Below are 11,959 nucleotides of genomic sequence, written 5' to 3'. Positions count from 1 at the left end.
ATCACTGATGCCACCCCAGCCATAGGTGCATGTTGCCTATCACTGATGCCACCCCACCCATATTTATCATGTTGCCTATCACTGATGCCACCCCACCCATTTGTGTTATCCTACCTATCATGATTACAACCACCCCCGTATGTGTTATGTTGCCTATCACTGATGCCACCCCACCCATATGTGTTATCTTGCCTATAACTGATGCCACCCCACACATATGTGTTATGTTGCCTATAACTGATGCCACTCCACTGATATGTGTTATGTTGCCTATCACTGATGCCACCCCACCCATATGTGTTATATTGCCTATCACTGATGCCACCCCACCCATATGTATCATGTTGCCTATCACTGATGCCACCCCACCCATAGGGGCATGTTGCCTATCACTCATGCCACCCCACCCATATTTATCGTGTTGCCTATCACTGATACCACCCCACCCATATGTGTTATCTTGCCTATCACTGATGCCACCCCACCCACATGTGTTATGTTGCCTATCACTGATGCCAGCCCACCCATAGGGGCATGTTGCCTATCACTGATGCCACCCCACCCATATGTGTTATCTTGCCTATCACTGATGCCACCCCACCCATATGTATCATGGTGCCTATCACTGATGCCACCCCACCCATAGGGGCTTGTTGCCTATCACTGATGCCACCCAACCCATATGTGTTATCCTACCTATCACTGATGCCACCCCACCCACATGTGTTATCTTACCTATAACTGATGCCATCCCACCCATATGTATCATGTTGACTATCACTGATGCCACTCCACCCTTAGGGGCATGTTGCCTATCACCGATGCCATCCCACCCATATGTATCATGTTGCCTATCACTGATGCCACCGACCCATAGGGGCATGTTGCCTATCACTGATGCCACCCCACCCATATGTGTTATGTTGCCTATCACTGATGCCACCCCACCCATATGTGTTATGTTGCCTATCACTGATGCCACCCCACCCATATGTGTTATCTTGCATATCACTGATGCCACCCCACCCATATGTGTTATGTTGCCTATCACTGATGCCATCCCACCCATATGTGTTATCTTGCCTATCACTGATGCCACCCCACCCATAGGGAGGATGATGTGACACACATCCATCAAACATCAGCCACAGGCATTTCAGCCAAATACACAAATACATTCCACAACAACATCATGCCAACAGTGTGTAGTGACTGACAAATAGCCCCAACAGTGATTTTGATTCATGACACACAAAGTAACTACCATCACACGTGTGAAGTAAACCACGAGTGTGGGCTACACAAGTCAAGCTTTAAAATAGCACTGGGCCAATGTGTGAAAACACCCCATCAGTGTGTACATCCAATGTAAAATGTGTGGACACAAAGTGAAGCAAAAGTAGAGCACTGTGGCAAAGGGTCAAAATCACCCACCATCACAGTGACCACAAGGTAGGTATCATCATGGAAATAGCAGCACTTGACAAACAGTATGTATGATTCCTATGCATGTCAGGACAACACCTGTACAGTCAACAAGTTGCACAGAGGACACAGTTGACTTTACAACAATGATGTCCATTACCTGCATGTACAGTGTAGATGGCACAACAGTCAGGGAAAATGACACATTGGACATTGTGAAGCACATCATATGTGCATGGGTGCAAGCCACAGATGTGGCCATGCCAGAGAAATGTTACCATCCCTGTGCCACATTAGTCAATCATGACACCCCCACTCAGCTGGAAAGGATGACATGCATACCAACCTGAACATAAAACTCATCTCATGGCCCACATGGAGTACACCACATCAACACCTCAGGTCAGGGTAAACAGCAGCAACAAAATCTACAGCTAAATCAAATGCACAAGGAGAGCAAAACATGCTTTATTCATCAATCTGCCATGTGGAAGGCAAAATAAATAAATACATGTAGTCCAATGTCCAGTACAAAATCAAAAGTCCAATTATGGTGTCAGTGACACCTGTCACCCATTGCTTGCCTGCACTGATAAGGACTGGGTGACATCCACTCTGAGAGGCATACATTGAGCAGGCCAGGCACCGCAGGGACATTATCAGGGCTCAGAAGGAGGTTGGGAAGGGGTGCTGGGTGCAGGAGAGAAGGGGGCAACTGCAGTGGAGGGGTCTGACATGGATTGTGCTTTCACAACTGTGGGGCACAAGTCTGATGGGTTGGGTACTGGAACCGCTGCAGTGGGCAGGTCAGGTGTAGTGGACATGGTCCCCACTGCAGTGCCCATGTCAGAAAGGGTGGGCGTGGACTCCACTGGAGTGCCTAACTCCATGGGAGTGGAAAGGGTGCAGGTGGTGTTGGCAGGACAGCTGGGGGTGACACGATCCCTACAGTAGTTGCAGCAACAGACAGACTGGTAGTGGTGTCAGTAGAGGAGCAAGTGGCAGGGGGGGAGGGCTTGATAATTTGGGGGAGGATGGGTGGGGGTACCTGGGACAGGGTGTGGTGGGGGAACCTGTGGTGTGCTGACCTGGGGGATGGAAGAAAGAGACTGTGCAGTGGAGCTGGGGTGTAGGGGTTGGGTCTTACTCTTCCGGCTATGAGGTGGCTTGCGGGTGGGGGCCTCAGTCTGCCTGCGCTTGGGGGAGGGTATCCGGGTATGAGGGGCACTCTTCTCCATGAACAACACCAGTTGTGTCAACAGACCGGTGTGTGCCTGGAGGACACTCAGCATCGATGTCTGCCCTACATAAATCTGTTTAGATATGTCCACAGACTCCATACTCAGGGCAGCAGGGGACACAGGGGCAGGAGGTGATGTGCCTGGCACGAAGGAGACATGCTCCCAAACACGGGAGCTGCCAGGGACCTCTGGGATGGGAGCCGAGCGGAGGGTGGTGGTGGTGGTGGTGTTGGTCGTGATGGTGGTGGCCGGGACAGCCTCACACTCCATTGTTTCCTGGCTGCTGACACCCGCCCCCACAAGGGAGTCATCCTCCGAGCTGCTGTGGTCCTCAGCTGAGGTGGAAGGTGCTGAGGACTCCTCAGTGTGGCTCCCCTTACCCTCCGTGCCACTGGGTCTCTCCGACTCCTCAGTTGATGGCCCGGGCTGGCTCTGTGGCTCATCCTGGTCTGTGGCTCTGTCTCCTGTGCCTATATATCTGCATATAAGTAGGACAAGGAGAACCACATTAGTTTCCTGCACTGACTGCACACAACACTATCAATACCCAACATTACCGGTCATGCACTGGCATCCTCAGCTGTCAATGACTATAAATGCACACACAGGGATACATAGGTCAATACCCAGTCTGCACATCAACCATGGCACCCATATCCCTCCTGGACAGGTACCCATATGTCTGTTGCATGCTGGCTGTCAATACCCCAAAGTGCACACATGCGCAACATACACAGTTGTTGTACATTCAAATGACCATGTAGAAGTACATCACCATTAACATGCATCACATCAGGGGGGCGCTAGAGGGCGCCAGGCAAGATGGCCGCACATATGTGAGGCTCCGCCAGATCGAGCCAAAATCCTTACATTATCCTCCACATCCTGCCCTCGTAACTCACCGGCGCTGCGGCGTTGCCTAATGGGAGCGAGGCGGCATTGATTGGCGCTACATCTGGCTGGCTAGCTGTCCCCGGAGGTGATTTCCGCCACTTTTCCTACTGGCTGGGTCCCGACATCGTGGTGCTCCGGGACGGCCCCACGCCCGAGGCCTGGCTGCTGTGAAAACATCCTGAGACGTCTGGTGTGGCTGCAGGGGGCGGCTCGAGCGGCCGGACGGATTCATGAAGGCCGGGGGAGCGGCTCTGCACAGCGGCAGAGGCAAGCGGCCGTCGCCTGGGCCGGTCCTGGTCTCTACTGGTTGCGGTGAGTTGGGGGGCGGCCTGGGAAAGCCCAAGGCTGCGGAGGTGGCGCTAGGCCGCACTGGGCCACTCCGCGCGAGCCGCGGCTGGTGGGGGTGGGGCGCGTTCAGGTGTGGCTGCAGGGACCAGGCGGAATAGTGGTGGATCAGCAGAGGCTGGTGGGACTCTGAAGCTCGCAGCCCGGGACTGAGGCGGTGCACTGGAGAAGTGAGAGAGGCCTGGTCGGACTGCCGTGAAGTTGCTAGATGACAGTGGGGCCTAGGGAGCCCACGGCTCTGTCTTTCTGGACACCGGCACTGACTGTGGTGATTTGCGGGACCGCTGCCCTGCTCTCCTGTCATTGTTGCATCGCTCTGGATCGGCCTAATACAGAGATAGGTGGTTCTGTGGCGCCTGTGATCCGATCGGGCAGCTGGGACTGCTGGAGGCCTGGGAAGTGAGGTTGGCGCTCAGGGGGCGCAAAACGGGCCTTGCTTGCTTGTAACCTTTCTACTGGAGGTGCTGCCTGTCTGGCTTCTGGTGCTCCCTCTCTCTGGGTGTAGCGACTGCTTGCCTTTCATCCTTGTGGATACTGGCCCTACCAGCTGGTGGTGTCGACAGTGACTTTGTGTGCTGGTTGTGAAGGTCAACTGGCACTATGGGCAGGCCTGAAAGGAATCAGCCCAAATTGACTTTCGAAGCTAAGAAGACCGCGATGTCGGCCTCACAGGCGCCGCCGGACTCGGAGCCCGCAGGGGCGTCTCGGGGTACACCGAACTTAGAGGCTGTGCTTGTGGCCATGCAGAAAACATTGTAGTCCATAGAAGGCACTATGGAAGCAGTGAATCACAGACTTGACCACATGGCTACGCAATTTGAGCGCCAGAATGAACGGATGGGAGAGGTTGAGCAGAGAGTGTCTGCCACTGAGGATGGTCTGGCTACCGTATCCACCAAAGTATTCAACATGAAGCGTGTTTTGGAGGTCATCCAGGCTAAAAATGAGGAGTTGGAAGGGCGGTCCCGACGCAACAACATCCGCGTCACGGGACTGCCGGAGTCTACCATTGTGGGCCGAATGGAGGATTTCATGGAACGACTGCTGCTTGATATTTCTGGGGCGGACCAGTTGTCTCGTGTGTTCATCGTGGAGCGAGCGCACCGCTCTTTGGCAAAACGACCAGTGCCTGGAGCATCGCCCCGTCCTATCATCGCCCGCATACTCAATTATAAAGACAGGGATGTGATACTGCGCCTGGCACGGGAGAAGGGCACCATAGACTATCAGGGCAACAAACTTGAATTTTATCCTGACTTCCCGGTGGCGGTGCAGACGGCGAGGAAGGAATTTCAGCTGGTAAAGCAGCTTCTCAGGGCGAAGGATATACCGTATGCCATGCTCTACCCGGCCCGCCTCCAGATTGGGGCACCGTCAGATAATAAAATCTTTACATCTCCTAAGGCAGCCATGGACTATGCGAAGAAGCAAAAAAAAAGAAAACGAGTTTCCAATGCAGCGCAGGACAGGGAAGAGGATTGGCGTGATGAGGTTGCATAGGACAGCGGGCTTCTCCGGCATACCCGTTAATCTTGGTCATACACGCTGGGGTATGGCTGCACGTTAATGCTCCACTCCTATAGTTGGCTAGTTCAGTATGTCTCACGAAAGCTGGCGGGTGGTGGGCCTGTGCAGCTTCCCACTTTCAACTGTGCCTCAAGTGCCATGGCTAATGATTCGTGAACACTGTGCTGTTTGATTTACTGACTGCTAGGGCCTGGCGGGTAGACTTTTCTCGCTACTGCTGGTGGGGGGTGGGCCGGAGTACCTCTGCGAATCCGATGGTGGCGTCAAAGCCCTGGCTGGGGACTTATGCTGCATTGCTGTTGGTTATACTGTCTGTTGAGGTTAGGCCGCTAGACCTCTGTGCTATCATACACGGCGGAGATGTGCCAGACCTATGGATGAGGTCTAGGGGTTGGCTATTTGCTGGGACCGTTTTTGTTGCACTGTTTATTTGTCTGTTCCTGGTTGTACGCTGGCCCACACGGATAACTGTACTGCTGCCTCCTCCATTGGGTGCTGCTTAGAGGATTGGTATATGCCGCGGCGCCGGGGGGACGGGGATGGATGATTCAACAAATTGCTCAATCCTCTCCTGCTTAGTTCACTAGTGGGAGTTGGGCACCTCTGCGCCCCCACGTATGGGAGCTCCCCACAATTTGTTTGGTGCAATTTTTGGGGTTTGGGCACTGAGGGGTTGGGGATGGCTTTGGCAGGTTGGGGGTGCTGAAGTGGGCGGGGGCGGAATTCTGGTTGCCATGGGCTTCAGTTCTGGGGAGGGAGGATGACTCACGGGTGTGTATGCAAAGGGGGCCTGTTATGTTGTGCTGGGGGCTGCCTTGGGCGGGACATGGGACTGACCGTAACTATCAATGTTCACTGGCTGGAAAGTACATTCGGAGACGGATGGTTAGGTATATGTATTAATTATCATTCTTTCTAGAGGGGCGGGGACACTGAATTGGATAACGTGGAATGTGCGGGGTCTTAACAGGCCACAAAAGACTAGGCAGATGCTTGCATATTTGAATAGGCATGCGGTGCAGGTGGTCTTTCTGCAGGAGATGCATCTCAGTGGACAGGCGGCTGGCGCAGTTGCTTGCCGTTGGGCTGGCACCAGGGTGGCCACCTCGTACTCCTCCTATGCCCGAGGCGTTATGATACTCATTAAAAAAGATGTCCCGTTTGTAAGTCTGCATGAGGAGGTTGATAAGAAGGGTAGGTATATCATTCTGCATGGTAAACTGTGTGGTACGCTGATCACCTTGGTTAATGAGTCTGGGCCCAATATTGATGATCCGGACTTTTATGTCACATAGTGGAATAAGGTTTGTCAGCTGCCACCCTCGGCGATTATTTGTGGAGGTGATTCAAATGTAACGCTGGATCAAGGGTTGGATAAAAAGGAAATACGCCAGTCCTCTATGAAGCGTGCGTGTGGAGCTGTCAGGGATGGGATGGAGGTGCTGGGGCTGGTGGATGTGTGGCGTCTGGGGCATCCTAGTGTGAGGGAGGGCACCTGCTATACTTCTGCCCACGACACTTGGTCGAGATTGGATTATTGGCTGGTGACGAAGGATGTGAGTGATGGGTGGCGAGGACCGCACACTTGGCTCGCGCACTGTCAGATCACGCCCCTGTGCTGATGGAAATTCAACTTCCGACGCATGTGCTTGTCCCGTTTGTATGGCGATTGCCTTCTGGTGTACTGAGAGATCAGGTCCTGCGGGAGAGCTTGCGTGACTCGATTGAAATGTTTTATGACAAGAACGTTGGGTCAGTGTCGAGTGCAGGTGTGATTTGGGAGGCGTTTAAGGTGACAATGCGGGCCACGTGTATTGGTATGCAGGCTGGGGTACTTAAATCGCTTAGGGACTCTATGGAACGGCTGGAACGTGAGTTGTTGAGTATGGAACGACAGTGCGAGCAGCGGCCCTCCGATCACCTTCTGGCTGACATACGCTTGAAGGTCTCTGAATACAATGAACTGGCGGATCAGGAATTTCAGTATCTATCCAAACACACTAGAGCGCGATACTATGGCGAGGGTGGCAGGCCTGGGCGGGGTCTGGCGGATAGGCTTAAGGACCCCTGGGCCAGGCATTGTGCAGTGCAGGAGCTCAGGGACGGCGATAGAACTGTGACTGATGCGGAAGGTATCTTAGACTGTTTCACTCGGTACTATACCAACATGTATGCATATAAAGACACGGCGGACAAGGGGGAGATTTCAGAATATCTTGAAGATATCGCTCTTGTCTGGCTCTTGAAGGGACAGCAGGTCTTTCTGATGCATCATGTCACGGAAGGGGAACTGAGGGATGCAATTGCGGCTTTGCCGAATGGCAAGGCTGCTGGTACAGATGGCCTGCTCCTGAATTCTATAAAGAGTATGTGGATTTGTTATTGCCGCACCTGGCGATGGTGTTGGAAGAGGCCTTTGAACAAGGGCAACTACCTGCGTCATTGAGGGAGGCTCTGCTGGTGGTACTCCCAAAACCTGGTAAACCGTTGGACAGCTGTGAGTCATACCGGCCGTTGTCGCTCATGAACACGGATGTTAAAATTATTGCCAAAGTGCTAGCCACACGTCTACAACTGCTATTACCAGTGATGGTGTTGCCGGACCAATCTGGCTTTGTGCCGGCGCGCTCCACCACGCATAACCTGAGAGCATTATTTGCTGTCCTACACCTACTTAAACCAGACTTAGCCGCGGTGGCGGTCCTATTGGATGCTGCCAAAGCATTCGAATCTGTGGCCTGGAAATACATGGTGGCAATACTGCATCGCATGGGTGTGCCACTCTTTTCCACGTCGTTGATTGCTTTGTTATACTCTAATCCTGTGGCCCGAGTGCGCGTGAATGGGCGGGTGTCGGAGCCATTTGCAATACAGAGGGGCACGAGACAGGGGTGTCCACTATCGCCCTTACTGTTCGCACTCATCATGGAACCCCTAGCATGTATTCTGCGCCAACGGCATGCATCCTCAGCTCTGTGCTTTCGTCTCCGCTCTTTGGCGGTGTCCATGTACGCAGATGACATGGTACTTTATATTCGAGAGCCAAGCCGCTACCTAGACGAGGTGCTCAGGGAGTACGTGCGGTTTGAGCGTTTCTCCTGACTGTCGATCAACTGGGGGAAGTCCATAGTGCTGCTGCTGACTGACATTACTCGCCCATTTCCATTGGAATTTCCTTTGGAATGGGCTGAGGAGCCTGTCCGATATTTGGGAATATGGATACATAGAGATACCCAAGAAATGATTCGGGCAAACTACGGTGTGGCCATCTCCAAATTGGAAGACCAAGTAGCGCGCTGGATTCGATTGCCCCTGTCGTTTGCGGACCACGTGGCTTTGATCAAAATGGTGGTGCTTCCCAAATTTCTATATTATTTCGTCAACATTCCGCCCTGCTTGACGTCTAGCTTTTTCACAACATTGCAGACCCAACTGATTACCTTGGCATGGGGAGGGAAGAAACCGCGAGTGAAATGGGATACCCTGACCAAACCGTATGAGAGAGGTGGATTCGCGGTGCCTGACATGAAGTTGTACTATTTGTGTGCGCAGGCGCATTTTGCCTCGTACTGGATCTCGGCGCCTCCATATACGCCTCACGTGGTGATTGAGGCGGCAGCGACACATCCATTGCCACTAAGAGCGATGATTGTAAACTCACACTCTGTATATGAGAGGGGCGAGGTGGACACGGTGCAGAGCACGGTGAGGGCGTGGCGAGAGCTGGGTAGGCGTGCGGGCTCCTTGCCTCTTTATGCGCCGGGCATGCCCTTGCTGTTTCACGAGCACATATCGGTCTCGAGTGAGATAGGGGCTATCCACCTGCTACAGGACGTTGGCATAACTACAATGGGGGATATCTTCCCGGCGAGCCGCTTCCTGGCTTTACCGTCGATACTGGACCAAACAAACAATAGCACTATGGCTACCTTCATGTATTTCCGGTTACGAGCTGCAGTGCGCGCTCATTTCCCGACTTTCCCGATGTAGCCGCCCGCGCTGGCTGCGCTGCAGTTCCTGTACACAGCTGCATCTCGAGTCAAAATGGTTTCGAAGCTGTACAAAATCTCACAGGATGAGGAGTGCGGTGTGGATGTGGCAGCAAAGGCTAGGTGGGATGCGTGTTTGCTGGAGCCGCTCTCTGAGGATGAATGGCTGGAATGCTGCGCTATGACCGGGAAATTTGCTGCTAATGGGAATTTTCAAATCTTGCATTATAAATTCTTGCAACAATGGTATTACTCTCCGGAGCAACTTTTCAAATTTGGTCTGCGTGACTCATCTGCGTGCGTGCGTTGCGGGGCTGCCGTGGCTGATTTTTTGCATCTGGCTTGGACGCGCCCGCGTGTGTCTAGGTTCTGGGTAGCTGTTACTGAGGCATTGACTGCTATGACCTCGGCGACCATTGAGGCAACACCTCGTGTCTGTTTGCTGGGTATGGTGTCTGGAGTTCCTTTGGGTGTGAGGCGTTTGGTGGCGCTGGCGCTGCAGCTGGCCAAGCGCGGAGTGGCGACCTGCTGGGGGGGGGAGAAGGGCGCCGGGGGTGAAGTCTTGGCTGCAGGACATGGCATACTGTCGAGATCAATTGACATGCTATTATGAGGAATTACCAGCGGGCTCCCGCCCGCGATATCTGGGGGCCGTATACCACCTATATGCTGGCGCAATTGTCTGACGATGACTAGTCTAGCCCTTGTCTCTGAGTGAGAGGTGTTCTGCTGGGGGAATTGCCAGGTTGGAGATGGCATGTTGCTGGCCATTCCTGTTTGCTTGACTGCTGATTCGTGCAGATGCCCTTGGATACGCGGTGGTTGCCTGGCCGGTGTGGTGCTGCTGAATGCGTTGCTTCTGCCTGTGGTTGTCTCCCCCGCGCTATTGCTATTCCTAGGTTCCCTGAATGTGTGCCTTTGCGGCTATCCTGCTGTGACTCTCTCCAACTGAGTGAGGTTCCCTCGCATCGAGTCTGTGGTCACATGTGATATTCGCACAACTGCTGTACTACGCCGGGGGGGGAGAAGTGAGGGGGGGCTTGTTGTTGTTTCTAACTGTTACCTATTGTTTTCCTTTTTTTTAATAAAAAAAAGCAAAAATGAGACCACAGATGGATTCCTTGTTGCTCACCCAAGTCTGGTTCCGAGCACTGTACTGCTTAAAACTACCAGCTACCCCGCTGGGCCTTTGGCTGTTGGTACTCTGGCTGTGTGCTATGGCCCATATGTACTTCTGATTTAATGATTGCGGCCGGCCCGCTGGGTTGTGGGCCAGAAGCTGTGTAACTGCACTTTAATGCAATAAAGGTCTTTCAAAAAAAAAAACATGTATCACATCAAATGCCAATCACTCAGTACAGGTGTCTGAATGAATGTATGCCCACACTCACATTTGAATGAATGAATGAAAGGAGACTTATACCACGCAACTTAGCCCAAGGGCATCAAGGCGCCAAACAGGTCATCTAGATTGTAATTCCCTTAGTGCACCATTACGGGTATGCATCAGTAAAAAAACAGGTCTTCAACGCTTTACGGAAGAGCACAAGGGAGGGTTGCCCTGCAAGTTCAGGGGGAAGTGAGTTCCATAATCTGGGAGCTAAGATAGAAAAGGCTCTACCTCCCCATGTTGCTTTTGTAAATCTGGGAACCAGGAGGAGATTTTTATTAGATGAGCGGAGAACTCTAGTGGGGGTGTAAGAGTGGAGAAGGGACCTGATATCCTCTGGTCCAGTACCGTACAAAGCCCCATGCACAAGACATAGGATCTTAAAAGAGATTTTAGACTGGATGGGCAGCCAGTGCAGGTTTCTTCTAGCCAAAGATGCTAAGGACAATCTGGGAAGATTGAGGACCATCAACTTAGCCGCAGCATTCTGGACTATCTGCAAGCGGTGGATAAGACTCTTGTTAATACCCACATACAATGCATTGCAGTAGTCCAGTCTTGAAGAGACAAGTGCCACGGCGGCTTGCTTCCGAGCATCGGGGGAGAGATAGTGAGCGATCTTTCTTAGGATCCGAATGATACCGCAGCAGGTGGAAACAGTCCTGCTGACCTGACGGTTGAATGAAAGCGAGTTAACTATTCGAACCCATAGATTTCTGGCAAATTGACAGGGAAGGGGGCAGTCCCCAAGGGAAACTGGCCACCAATCCTTTGACCAGATGTTCTGATTACCCCTCAGATCAAGACCTCCGTCTTCTCCCCATTTAACTTCAGGAAGTTCTGGATCGTCCATTTTGATACTGCCTCCATACAGTTCCTGAAGTTCAGGGCAGAGTCCTTCACAAACTGGGTAAGAGAAACCATAATTTGGGTGTTGTCAGCATACGACAACACCTCAAACCCAAAAGACCTCACAACCCTGGCAAGTGGGGCGACATAGATGTTAAAGAGTGTGGGACTTAATGCAGAGCCCTGGGGGACCCCACACTGCACAGGTTTTGGTGGGGAAAGGAACTCGCCAGCTTCACCCTTTGTTCTCTTTGGTTGAGAAAGGAGGCCAAAAGGCTTAAGGCTGGACCTCCGACTCC

At 52.6% G+C, this 11,959-nt stretch overlaps 1 protein-coding gene across 1 annotated transcript in view; it reads right to left on the bottom strand.

The window, feature by feature from the left end:
- Nucleotides 1-11,606: 11,606 nt before the first annotated feature.
- Nucleotides 11,607-11,959, bottom strand: part of LOC147693497 (olfactory receptor 52K2-like) — a 152,518-nt gene continuing 152,165 nt past the window's right edge. The window contains exon 6 of the mRNA XM_086936024.1: nucleotides 11,607-11,717. Within this exon, the coding sequence (XP_086792150.1) occupies nucleotides 11,607-11,717 (111 nt within the window). The remainder of the gene's footprint in view (nucleotides 11,718-11,959) is intronic.

This window comes from Lissotriton vulgaris, chromosome 8 (assembly GCF_964263255.1).
Source record: "Lissotriton vulgaris chromosome 8, aLisVul1.2, whole genome shotgun sequence".
NCBI lineage: Eukaryota > Metazoa > Chordata > Amphibia > Caudata > Salamandridae > Lissotriton > Lissotriton vulgaris.
This window is presented reverse-complemented; position numbering and strand designations above follow the sequence as displayed.